General features: G+C 37.6%; 1 protein-coding gene across 3 annotated transcripts in view; it reads left to right on the forward strand.

The window, feature by feature from the left end:
- TRAF3IP1 (TRAF3 interacting protein 1) overlaps positions 1-13,915 on the forward strand; it is a 158,410-nt gene that overhangs the window by 22,193 nt on the left and 122,302 nt on the right. For all 3 annotated transcript variants that reach the window (XM_083350839.1, XM_083350840.1, XM_083350841.1), the window contains exons 4-6: positions 5,882-6,007; positions 7,657-8,124; positions 9,843-9,920. In XM_083350839.1, the coding sequence (XP_083206965.1) occupies positions 5,882-6,007; positions 7,657-8,124; positions 9,843-9,920 (672 nt within the window). The remainder of the gene's footprint in view (positions 1-5,881; positions 6,008-7,656; positions 8,125-9,842; positions 9,921-13,915) is intronic.

Consider the following 13,915-nt stretch of genomic DNA (forward strand, 5'->3'; position numbering starts at 1 on the left):
AAAAGCGCTGGAGCAGTGAAACTACGTTTATATCATTGGCGTTTTTGCGCTCCGCTCATGGAGCATGTCACCGGTCTGTTCTTTTCTGCCGGCCGTATTTTCTCGAGCTGCCGCACTCGTTTTTGTAGGCTGCGATTGTCTGACTGCTGTCTGAGGGTGATCGCTATCCGTTCTATCAGTCATAGCCATTGCTCTTGTCATTGCAAGTGTTCTCATACAGAAGGATCTTAATGGTTGCTCTTCCTCTTTCTCACGTTCTGTGGTGTGGGGTCATTGTGTAATTATGCAATCCTGATCCTGGTTTGGCAATATGCCCTGTAAGTGTTTACATTGTCTGCGTTCATGTTGTCCGTGCCATTCCTTTTTCCAATCCTAAGGGCTTGGTATGCAGGGGGGAGGTCTATATGACAGTTGATTGAGAGGTGGTCGGAATACCAGGCTTCTTTGAACAATCGTCCACCTTTGGTGTTGTCACGGGTGATCGCCTTAACCCCCGCCAGATCAAAGGTGTGATTGTATGTGGCCATGTGTGCCCACACCTGTGAATGTTGTTCCTGTCTTCTGATTGCAAGCTTGTGTTCGTGTATGCTAGTCCTCAGCCATTTGGCAGTCTCCCCAATATAATTATAGTGGCTGTTCTCACATGCCATCTTATATATGACTCAGTACTTCTCTTCATTGGGCAGCGGATATTTTGGGCGCATGAGATGAGCACGCAAGTTCTGATCAGGTTTATGGGCAACACTGACTTTATAGGGGGCCAGTATGCGTGCCGTGGCCTTAGATACACCATGAATGTAAGGCAGTGTTATCCGTGCCATCGAGATGTTTTCATATTGGTTATAGACAGGCTCACATGGTTTGCTATATCACCTGATGAAATTTGGTGGATAGCCATTGCTTCTGCAGGCACAGTAAAGATGGCACCTTTCCTCCTTTTTCACCTTGTGCATGCTGCAGTGCGTATCCACTTGCTTAAAAAGGGTTCTAATACAGCTAACTGTCATAGTTCCGATGAATGAGACAAATCAAACAAATTGCAGGCATACTATTTATCTAAAAAGTCTTAGTAATGAAACGAAACATCGGCACTCATGGAGGGATGCCAGAATCTGAAATCTCCTTCCCCCAAACCCATCATAACACACATACAATCCCCGCCCTTATCTACAGTTGCAAGAAAAAGTATGTGAACCCTTTGGGATTACGTGGAGTTTTGCATGAATTGGCCATAAAATGCGCTCTAAACGTCATGTAAGTCACAATAATAGAAAAACACAGTTGGCTTAAAATAATACTACACAAACATTAGCTGTTGTCATGTTTTAATTGAACATAAGATGGAAACATTCACAGTGCAGGGTGGAAAAAGTATGTGAACCTTTGAACTTAATAACTGGTTGACCCTCCTTTGGCAGCAATAACCTTACAAATGGAAAGGCAGTTTCCAAAGCCTTCCTCCCTCACGGAGGGAACCCTGAGTAATCTGGGGGACGGGGCGCTGGCCGGGCTGGGCCTTGTGGTGAAAAAATAAGACATCACCTGAAAACAAGCCCTAATGGATCTTTTGGACCAAAAGTAAATATAAGGCCCGGGCTTATTTTGGGGGAAACACGGTAGCTAAGCAAACAACATAAATCATACTAGGATACTAAAAAAATCCCAATATAAATTGTAAGATACAAGCAGCAAAGTTATAGTCATAAGAAGATAAGGATAGGTAATAGGAAAGATAAGGAGTATCATAGTAATACATCTTTACTAAGTATTTTGTCAGTGTTGTAGGAATTAGTTGTTAAACAGAGTGATGGCATGGGGAAAAATTGTTCTTATGATTAGATGTTCTTGTGTGCAATGCCCAATAATATCAACCTTATTAACTCTCAAGGCTTTTTTCCACTATGTATTCTAAATGGACTGTGATTAGTGTGTGTGTGTGTGTGTGTGTGTGTGTGTGTGTATTTTTTCATTTTAACCATTGCCTACCCACTGCAGGATAAAGGCCTCTGGCACATGTTTCCAACCCATACAGTCCTGAGCTTTCTTTTACCAATTGGGTCCTCAAAACTTGCTGATATTGTTGATCCATCTTGTTTTAGAGCTCTTATTATATAAGGTATATTATATTCTATAATATCTCAAGATTTAAAATGGACATCTAACATCAAAAATGTCATCAGAAAAGCACAACAAAGAATGTTCTTCCTGTGCCAACTCAGAAAACTTAAACTGCCCAGGGAACTGCTGATACAATTCTACAAAGGAATTATTGAGTCCGTTATTTGCACCTCTATAACTGTCTGGTTTAGCACTGCAACCAAGAAAGACAGGTATGGACTTCAATGAATACTTAGAACTGCAGAAAAAGCAATTGCTACCAGCCTGCTTTCCATTGAGGACCTGTATACTTCATGAGCAAGAAAGAGAGCTGTGAAAATATCTACAGACCCCTCTCCTCCTGGAATAAACTATTTCAACTTCTTCCCTCATGATGATGCTATATTCCTGCCAATTTAGTATCATTTGCAAATTTGATGAGTTCCCCTTCTATTCCCTCATCTAAATCATTTATGAAGATATTGAAAAGTATTGGGCCTAAGCAGGGCTTTTTTTCTCATAGAACGCTCAGAACGGCTTTCCGGCACTTTTTTTTTTGCAAAAAAAAGCTCCCTCTGAAAGCCTATTGCTAGGCAATCTTGGCCCTTTTTTAATTACTCGTGGACTTCAACTCCCAGAAATCCTGCGCCAGCCATGCTGAGGGGAAAGGGAGAGGTTTTCAAGCTGAGCCATGCTGGCTCAGGAATTCTGGGAATTGAAGTCCTTGAGTCATAAAAGACACTGCACTAGAAGAGGACATTAAAATTATTTACAGGATTACTTCTTTAGGAACTAAACTTTGAGAATGTAAAACAGCTAATTCAAAAAAGCCAACAGGAAAGAACCTCACATTTTTCATCTGCTTCTGTCTTAGATAAATTAATAATCTATTTTCTATGTTAACATCTCTGCAACAGTATAACAAAGTTTTGGATGATGGAATTATTTTTTATCTAAGGATAACTAATGATAACAGCTCTTAAATCTGTTATTTTGTTTTATTTTTTGCACAAAAAATTATATAATTTGCATTTGCATTCATTTAAAAATAGAATATGTTGTTAAAATGTATTGGTGTTGAAATAATTAGTGCACACATATACCTAAAACCAGTTTATTGAATTTGGCAATTGTACTAAAAAATCTCATTGTCAGCCAATATAATTTATTTAATTTGAAATCAAGTTAAAAATTGATTTAAATTATTTTATTAAAAGAAATTAATGGCAATTCTTTTATAAGAGGTTGCCTCAAACAAAATGAGTTTGACATGCCTGCTCTAGATAGTTGAATGCTCCAAAATAAATTCTAGACCATGCAGCCTACCAAGCACCTTTGGACAGAGCACAGACTTTTTTTTAAAGTAATAAAATCACCACCACTGCCCTGAAAGTCATGTTGCCTAGTGCCTCCATGGCTTACCATGACCACGAACTCCAACACTGTAGATACTCCTCTAGTCACCAAATCATTGATTAGCCCACCAGCATTCCTTTGCAGACCACAAAGATTTTTAATTTATCAGTGTGGGCCTTTCCCTCCTACAAGTTGCAGAGACCTCTTCTAGATTTTCCTCTTGCCTTTCTTTCCGAGTTAACTCCTTGGTCTGTCATTGAGCAAAATTGGCTTTGTTGGGAAGCATATTATCATTTGATGTATATTTAACATATATTCTACCTTTATTTACCAATTATATAATATTTGGAGCAAATCCACATGGCAAGGTTTGGGGCAGCTTACAATATTTTTAAAATCATAAGATTAAAACATAAAAGCAGGGCTTTTTTTCTGCATCACCTGGCTTGCACCGCCTCCACTGTCCGCACCGCACAGCCCCGCCGTATAGAGCGGGCCCCGCTGCTCCCACAGCACCAGCCATGCCGGCTCCAGCCCCAGGGGGCAGCCTGCCACCAACACCCCTTGCACCCGTGACTGCAGCAGCGCCCCCCCACCTCCTGCACTTGCCAAGATGAGAGTTCCGGCACCTTTTTTTTTTTTTTGAAAAAAAGCACTGGGCCTAAGACGGAACCTTGTGGTACTCCACTGCTTACTTCCCTCCATGTAGATGTAGTATCATTAAGGACTACTTGTTGAGTATGGTTTGTCAGCCAGTTAGAAATCCATCTGGTGGTGATGCTATCTATCCCTTCTATGTAGAGTAAGAACCTTCTATGTAACATTTTTTTCAAATATTTAAAACATGCTGTTATTTTTTCCCTATTCTAAATATATCTAGTGTCTTCAGTTTTCATAGGATGTGATTTTTAATTTCCTAACTATTATGGCTCTTCCAATTTCTTTGAATCCTTCCAATTTCTTTGAATCCTCTGAGAAGTACAGTACTCAGACACAGTATTTGAAATGAGATCTGAGCAAAACCAAATAAAAGGAACTATTGCCATGATTTGCTAATGTTGATGCAAAAAAATAATGCAAATCCTTTCTTTGCCACCATTTCTCACTTCTGGGTCATACACAATTTGTAATCAATGATTATTTCATGATCTTTTCCACAAATGTTATTAAGAATATATGCATTACACTCCCATCCCCAACCTTGTATTGACGTATTTGATTTTAGCAAGGAACTATTTTATCTGTGTAAAATTCCAGCCAGTTTCTCCTGTGGGGTTATTTTCATTTGTTTCTCCTTATTCTAGGTATTAGTTATCCGCTGAATTTTCTATTATCTACACATCCGATAAGCATTCCCTTCATGTATTTATCCAAAGTATTAAGAAAAACATTAATTACAGGATTTAGGATTGATAACTGCAGTGCTCCGTTGAAAATAATTATCCAATGAGAAATTGGATATAAGTTTCAAGCCATCCAGCCCATAGATGGCTAATTAGCTTGCCACATAGGTACCTTGCCAAATGCGTAGCTGAAATCAGGCATTGGCTCCAGCTTTCATATAATGAACTACAAATTTTACCTCATTAAAAAGAAATAAAATCATTCCACCAAGGTGTCAAATGGATCTAAAGTTTCCTTTATTTATATTTTTTCCTTTTTTTGAAGATAGAGGGGAATATTTGCCTTTTAGGCATCTGGAACTTCAACAGTTTTCAGAATTTTGTATACCTAGAAGTGCTGTCACTAAGTGATAAGGTTATAAAGCATGATATCATGTGATCATAGGAATGGCAGTTCAGGCAGCCCTGATTGTAATTCCAAACATGCAAATTCGAAAGCGAAAGGATCCCAGGTAAAGAGTGTGGATGTACCACAAGGAAGGTGGGGGAGGCCCTAGAAGGCCCAGTGCACATCACATATGAGTTGAGGAAGAGGTGCTGTAATGTGATACAAGCTCAGAAAGGCCAGGAAAAGAAAGTGCAATGTGGGTGAATGCAGGGAAAGAGGCTATGGAGTGTGCGCAATGCAGGGAAAGAGTGTGGAGTGTGGGAGCAGAGGAAAGCTGAGGAAAGATAATGTGGAATGTATGTCTGTGTGCAAGTGAGCAATGGGAAGTTGGGGAAAGAGGATGTGGGATATGTGAAAGTGCAGGGCACCCAGGGAAAGAGGCCATGTGGTGCATGCATGTATGTGAGCACAGGGAGGCCAGAGAAAGAGGGTGTAGTTGTGCGTGTGTGTGCAGAGAGACTGAGGAAAGAGGGCATATAAGGTATGTGAATGTGAAAGCAAGGAGGCTGGGAAAAGAGTCTTGTGGGTTATGTGTGAATGCAGGGAGGCCAGAGAACGAGGGCATGGGGTGCTTGTTTGTAATCTGGTTACATGTTACATGTATTCTAGTAGTTTAATGTGCATTTCTTTTATGTAGCTTTCCAGTGATGAAGCTGTTCAGAAAGTTCTTGATGAAGAAAAAGCTATTAAAGAAAAGACACTATATTCATCTAAATCTCAAAACAGAGAATCTAAAACAGAAGAATGTAGATATCATAAAGAGGTAATTTGAACAACCTGTTGGATTAAAAAAACATAGGGTTGAATAAAAAAACCCAGGGAAATTGTTTTATTTCTTTATTTACTTGGTTTCTGTGCTGATGCAGTCGTAAATGAAGCTAAGTAATAACTGATTAAACTCAGCTTAAAACAAAATACATAAGAAATATAAAGGTAGTCCTTGATTTACAACAATAGTCGAGCCCAGAATTACGATTTTAAGTTTGGCAATCATTGAGCAAAGCACCCATGTGATCATCTTGTTGAACGACAACAATCCCCGCTCTCCTGCTTGTCATTAAGCAGACCCTGGGAACCCCTAGGAGGCCTCCCTAGCTTACATAAGGCCTGCCTTGAGCTTCCCAGGGCCACCTCTATCCTCTGAGGCACCCCATGCTCTGTTTCCTGTTCTGTTGGATTCCACAACCTGGGTTCTTCTCCCCCCACATCACATCTCAGTCCACTTACCTTTACTAAAGATTACCTTTGAGAAAGAGAAGAAGCCAATGCACTATTTGGAAATTCTTGGATTGAGAGAATTGTAAACATTTCCAGGATGGTACCATGGGTCCTCTGTATAGAAAGGCCATAGGGCAGATGGGCCAGTTTTACCCAAAGTAATCTTTTGAAAAAGTAAGTGAAGTGAGGCATGATGCGGAAAGCAGGTCTGAGGACTGTGGGGACCCAGCCATGTGAAAGATAGGCCCAAGGAGGGGACAGGGAAAGATGAATGGGGGGTGCTGTAGCATCACTGTGTCAATCATTAGGGTGAGTGGATTGCCAAGTGTCCAAATTTTGTTCATGTGATATTGGGGGCATTGCAGCAGCTATAACTTCAGATACAGGTCATAAGTCTTTTCGTTCAGCATGACTGTAATTTTGAATGGTCACTGAATGAGTGATTATAAGTCAAAGACTACTTATAAATCAAAGCAATCTTCAGGTTATGACCACAGTGTCTCCACTGTCACATTATCATAATTTGGGCACTTGGCAACCAGTTTGTAATTACAATGCTGCAGTGTCCTGAAGTCATATGCATTTGAAGCCATTTGCAATCTTTCCTGCTTGGCTTCCCATAACCAAAATCTCAAAAAACCTGCATCACTTTTTCACATGCTCTTTCACTCAAGGCACTTGCTCATCTTCACATTCCATAGCACCTGCTTATGACACCCACCTGCAGTAACTGTGCACCTATCTGCACACCTGCCTGTACTCTATAATGCCTGCCTATGGTACCCATTCACTCATCTGTGCTCCTTAGCGCCTGCCTGCACTCAACTACTTGTCCATATTCCATACTGCTTGGTTGCAGCACACACTAAGCTGCTCATTTTCTGTAACATCTCCCTGTGGCATTTGCCTTCCCATCGCTCTCACCTGCAGCTTTCACCCATTGGCCTGCTTATCTGAGACTCCCACTTCTTCCCAATTAATAACTGTCAAAAAGCAATACAGTCATGTGATATCACATTTTACAATCACATTGCTTTTTAACAGGAATTATTATCAATAATGAATTCATTATCTATAATGAATCCCAAAGATATCTAGGTCCTAATCCATAAAGGGTTTTAAGGATGACGGCTAACATTTTGAATTACTCAAATATTTTGTATGTAATTTAATATTTTGTATTTTATTATTTAGGGAAGAGGTGACTCTGAAATAAAAGACAAAAGTACAGTTCAGGATCAAAAAATTAAAGAAGAATTGAAAGAGGAAGAAAGCAAGCAAAGAGAAAATGAAAAATATAAAGATTATGAAAATCATCCCAATAATTTTGATAAAACTGTTAATGGAAGTGAAAAATATGAAAAAGAGAGAATGAAGAATAGATTGTCCAAATCAGGAAGAGAGTCAGAGAAAATTAGAGACAAAGAAAAAGGAGAAGGAGAAGGAGAAAAAGAAGAATGTGATAAAGAAAGAGACAAGGAAAGGAAACAATATGAGGGAGGAAGAGAAAAAGACAGATTACGAGAAAAAGATAAACCTAGAGACAGGGATAAAGATTATGAGAAAGTCCGAGACAGGGGCAAAGAAAAAGACAAACGGAGGGAAAGAGGTAAAGATATAGAAACGACACGAGAAGAAAGAAAAGACAAAACAGACAAAAAGGTAATGTGTACAGTAATTGTTAATGATAATTGGAATTAACACGTTTTAAGCATATCCATATAAAAATGCATGTATCTAAGAGTCACTTTAAGTGAGATGGGCAGTGGAGAAATTTAATAAATAATTACTCAAAAATTTAACATCACCAAGTTATTTAAAGTATGAACTGCAGTCATAGCTATGGATGCATTTCTAAATATTAATTTTAATATTGCAAATTCTATGGCAATTCTTTTGAAAGGCAAAACATTTTTTCTTATAAAAGACATGATTCAATCATTCTCTTAGATTTAAATACATTCAGAACTTTCATTCTTTATCTCATGTAAATAGTAAATATAAAAGCCTTTTAAAATAACTAGTATTTTACTTTTTAAACATAGCAATATTATGACACCTAGTACATCAAATAAACAATGAAAGCTCTGAAACTACTTAAATCTAAGAGAATGATGCAATCAAGTTAGTTGGTGGTTCTCATTGATTTCACTGGGAGATTTCTAAATTGCTCCAGATGAAAATAATGGTTTATTTGGTTAATGTGAGTTAATTGAGTATGGTCTTACAGGTAGTGCTCAACTTACAGCAGCTCATTTAGTGACTGTTCGAAATTGCAACAGCACTGAAAAAAGAGACTTACAACCATTTTTCACATTTATGAGTGTTGCAACATCCTCATGGTGATGGGATTTACATTCAGATATTTGACAACTCACATTTATAATGCAGTGTCCCAAGGTCATGTGATCCCTTTTTGTGAACTTTTGACAAGCAGAGTCAATGGGGAAGCCAAGATTCACTTAACAAATGTGTTATAAATTTAAGAACTACAGTAATTTACTTAATAAATATGATGAGAAAGTCATAAAATGGGGCAAAACTCACAACAAATTTCTCACTTAGCAACATAAATTTTTGGCTCAATTGTTGTAAGTTGAGGACTACCTATATTAATTTGTAACAAATTAATGTGTGACAACTTTGAAGACATGAGCTCAGATTACTATATAACCATTTCAGCTCTGATATGAAATATAGTCATTGACTATCAGTGAAATTTCTATGACCATCAAGAATTGGTTAAATTAATCTATGAACTAACTTATATAAGTCTGAAATCCATTCTGTTCATTAATAATGGAGTTTCTTGATTCAGACTTTGAGAGCAGAATTGCATGTATGTAGTATTGCTTATTGGTGAGGATTATTTGTCACAGAAAACTAAAGAGATAATACAGATAGTCCTCAACTTATGAGTATTAGTTCAATAACTGTTCAAAGTTATGATGGTGCTAAATGGTGGTTATGGCCATAGTTCTTGGAGTTCTGGCCTCCCAGGCACCTCCTTGGACATCTGATCACAGTCTGGGAGCTTGGCAACTGGCTTGCACTTACAAACAACTTGCAGTACCCCATGATCTTATGATTGCCACATGCAACTTTTCCTGTCAGATTCCCAGGAAAGTCAGTGGAAAAGCTGGCAGGGAAAGTTGCAAGTCACTGGGGCAAGTCTCCCCTACCTGTGCACCTTCTCCTGCCCTTCTGCACTTAAACTGCACTGGCTACTTTGTGTACTCCCACATACCCTCCCTGAGTCTTGCCAATACGACTGCATTGCTTAACAGAATGTCCAGTCTCAATTGCCATCATGAGTTGAGGACTACTTTTTCAGCCTGTTAATGATTCTAGATATTTTTTAAAAAATATTCTCTCCTTAGCCCACAGGATCTGAAGAGAATGTTGCTAAAAAACTGGCAGAAAAGTCTATAAAAGATCAAGCTGAATTAGATAAAGAAGTAAGTAACAGAAAATATTAATTTTACAGGTTACTGGTATATTACATGTTACGCTCCAAAGACAGCTGACAAAAAGCATGTGTGGCTTATAGTTTGAAACATGTAACTGTTAAAATACTAAAATGCAAAGATTGGTTATGAAGTTACTCGTGTCATTGCCAGTATAACTGCAAATACTTGCTAAACAATGCAGTTGCTGAATGAGAAATCTCCGTAACATAAAATTAGAGGTTTATTGTTTTTTTATGTAGGAATCTGCTCTCTCTTTTCTTTTTTCTTTTTTTTTATTAAAATGTTTTGTAAAAATTACAATATATTCCCCAAAACCAACCCCCCCAACCCCCCCTCCCTCCCCCACTTCCCAAAGCTGAACACAGGGTTACAAATATAATAATCATAATCTAACTAACATTAACCAACTATTGACTCAGCCTTCCATCCTTCCGAGGTAGGTAAAATGAGGACCCAAATTGTTGGGGGCAATTAAGCTGACTTTGTAATAATGCCGCTTGGGGGGTGTGTGAAAGCCCTAATAAGCAGGCATATACATAGAATGAAGGCTACTGCTAAGCTTGTAAGCCGCCCTGAGTCTTCGGAGAAGGGCGGGATATAAATGGAATTAAAATAAAATAAATAAATATAAATAACCAAGTTCATAGTGCGCTTTAACTCCCCTTTAACGTAAATACAAACAAAAGTGAACATAATAATAATAAAAACATAAACAAATTAATATCCAAGTTATTAAACAATACTAATACTAAAAATAATAATAATACCATATAATTAAAACTAATAAAAATTCCGCTATAATAAACTATTAATAATAATAACAATCTAAAATTTACCCATAAGCTAAATGGAACTTTTTAGTCCCATATTTATTCTGAATATAATTTATCCATCTTCTCCAGACCGAAATTTATCTTTCTTGTGAATGATCCTTCAGATAAGCAGAAATCTTAACCATTTCTGCTAAATTTGACACTTTAAACGTCCATTCTTCTATAGTAGGCAAACTATCCTTCTTCCAATATTGCCCTACCAATAATCTTGCAGCTGTTATCAAGTTCAACATCAAGTTAGTGTCAAACTCAATTTCATTGAGGGCCACATCAGCATTGCGGTTGCCCTCGGGGCTGGGTGGGTATGGCCAGGGTGGGCGTGGCCTACTGGGTGGGCGTGGCTAGAGTGCATATGGCCTAATGGGTGGGCATGGCCAACTACATTGTTTGCATTAAGGGTGCCTATGGGGGCCTGGGCAGGAGTGGGACAAATCTGGGGGTCTCTGGCAGAAGGAGGGTCTCTGGGCCAGGGCCAAGGCAGTGGGGGCCATTCCCTCACTGTTTCCAGGGTGGCTTTGCGGGCCACATGAAACCACTTCGCGGGCCAGATCCGGCCCCCGGGCCTTGTATTTGACATGTCTGATCTATAATAATACCCAATAAAATTAGTTGTGGGGTAAACTTTATCTTTCTCTTAAAAATCTTTTGAATGTTCCACCAAATTTTAATCCAAAAAGCTTTTATATTTCTACAAGTCCACCAGATATGAAAATAAATGGCATCCAAACTGCCACATCTCCAACATTTGGGCTGTAAATTAGGATACATGCAAGACAACTTTTTAGGATCCAAATGCCATCTATAAAACATTTTATAAAAATTTTCTCTTAAATTTTGGGCCTGGGTAAATTTAACATTTTTAACCCATATATCCAATGGGATTGGTTCATGAATATTTTGAGCCCACTTTACCATACAATCTTTAACTAATTCCATTTCCGAATCCAATTCTATTAAAGCATTGTAAATTCTCTATATGTGCTCGATTTTGATCTTTGATCTGTTTTACCAAATTTTCGTCCAGTAGTGTAATGCCAACCTTCTGATCTAACTTAGCTTGCAATTAAGTATACTGGAACCAGGACTGTACAATATTTTCTTGTTTTAACTCAACTAACAACTTTAATTGTCAATCATTCCCTACCAATCTAAGTAATTCCTTATAAGAAATCATATCCAAACTCACACCCATAGATACACCCTCTATCGCATGTCCAGGAATCCCCCAAATTGGTATTTTATAATTTAATTTATAATAATACTTTTTCCAGACACGCAATAAAGCACTTCTTAAAATATGAGATTTAAAAGCCTTGTCAACTTTTTTTGTCATAAATTAAATATGCATGCCACCCATATAATAAGTCCCATCCCTCAAGATAAAGTGTTCTTTTATTTGTTAAATTAAGCCAATCACTAACCAATGTTAAAACTATCGCATCATAATATAATTTCAAGTTAGGCACCTTAAGTCCTCCTCTTTCCCGTGCGTCTTATAGAATCTTAAGTTTAACTCTTGGTTTTTTCCCCGCCCAGATAAATTTATTAATACCCTTCTGCCATTCATCCGGATTAGCATCTTTTTTCAATATAGGTATCATTTGAATTCTGCCAACCTAGCAGTTCGAAAGCACGTAAAAATGCAAGTAGAAAAATAGGGACCACTACGGTGGGAAGGTAACAGTGTTCCGTGCGCCTTTGGCGTCTAGTCATGCCGGCCACATGACCACGGAGACGTCCTCAGACAAGTGCTGGCTCTTCGGCTTTGTAACGGAGATGAGCACCGACCCCTAGAGTCGGAAACGACTAGCACGCATGTGCGGGGGATCCTTTACCTTTACCTATCATTTGAAACAAAAAGAGAAACTTTGGTAAAACATTCATTTTAACAGCTGCAATTTTCCCCAGCAAAGATAATTGTAGTTTTTTCCAATTATTTAAATCCTTTTGTACTTTTAGCCATAATGTCTCATAATTATTCTTATATAATTTCACATTAGAGGCTGTAATATATACTCCCAAATATTTAACCTTTTTCACTATTTCATAACCTGTCAATTTTACTAGCATTTCCTTTTCATTCATGGTCATATTTTTAGATAATATTTTAGTCTTATTATTATTTACCTTAAAACCAGAAACTTTCCCATATTGAGTTATAATATCCATCAAGTCTATAACCGATTGAATCGGTTGAGATATTGTGACAACCAAGTCATCCGCAAAGGCTCTTAACCTATAATCATTCTGTTTTATTTTTATTCCCTTTATTATAGTTGATTCACGAATTTTAATCAATAAAATCTCCAATGTTAAAACATACAACAATGGTGATAGGGGACATCCCTGTCTTGTGCCTTTTTCAATTTTAAATGCCTCTGTTAATCCCCGATTAATTATAATTTGTGCCAATTGTTGTTGATATATAGCCCTAACAGAATGTAAAAATTTATGCCCAAAATTCATTTTATCAACAACTTTCAATAAAAATTGCCAATTCAACTGATCAAAAGCTTTTTCAGCATCCAAAAATATCAATGCCACGGGTACTTGGTTGTTCTTATCCAAATACTCAATTAAATTACATTATATTTCATATATCTTCCAGTTATAAATCCAGACTAATCACTATGAATCATTTGCTTCAAAACTTGCATTAATCTATTTGCCAATATTTTTGAAAAAATCTTATAATATGTATTCAAAAGCGATATAGGTCTATAATTCTTAGGCTGGGTAAGGTCTTGGTCCTCTTTTGGAATCAGTGATATAAAAGGTCTTCTCCAAGACGGAGGCACTTCTCCTCCAATCTGGATATTATTAAACAATTCCTTTAATGGTTCTATCATCTCTGCAAATAATATTTTATAATAAATTGCTGATAATCCATCCGTACCAGGAGCGTTACCCACTTTTAACTGCTTAATTGCTAAAATAATTTTCTCAGAGGTAATTAAACAATTCATCTCCTTCCGTTGTTCATTTGAAAGTCTAGGAAAATGTGCTTCCTGTAATTATTTATCTATTCCACTTTTCACGGAATTCCAGGACAGGTGGCCAGCTTGTATATTTTCACTAGCATATAACTTTGTATAAAAATTTAAAAGACTCTTTTTAATCAACTTTTGTTGATATACCTCTTTACCTTTA

This window comes from Vipera ursinii (genome assembly GCF_947247035.1).
Source record: "Vipera ursinii genome assembly, chromosome: 1".
NCBI lineage: Eukaryota > Metazoa > Chordata > Lepidosauria > Squamata > Viperidae > Vipera > Vipera ursinii.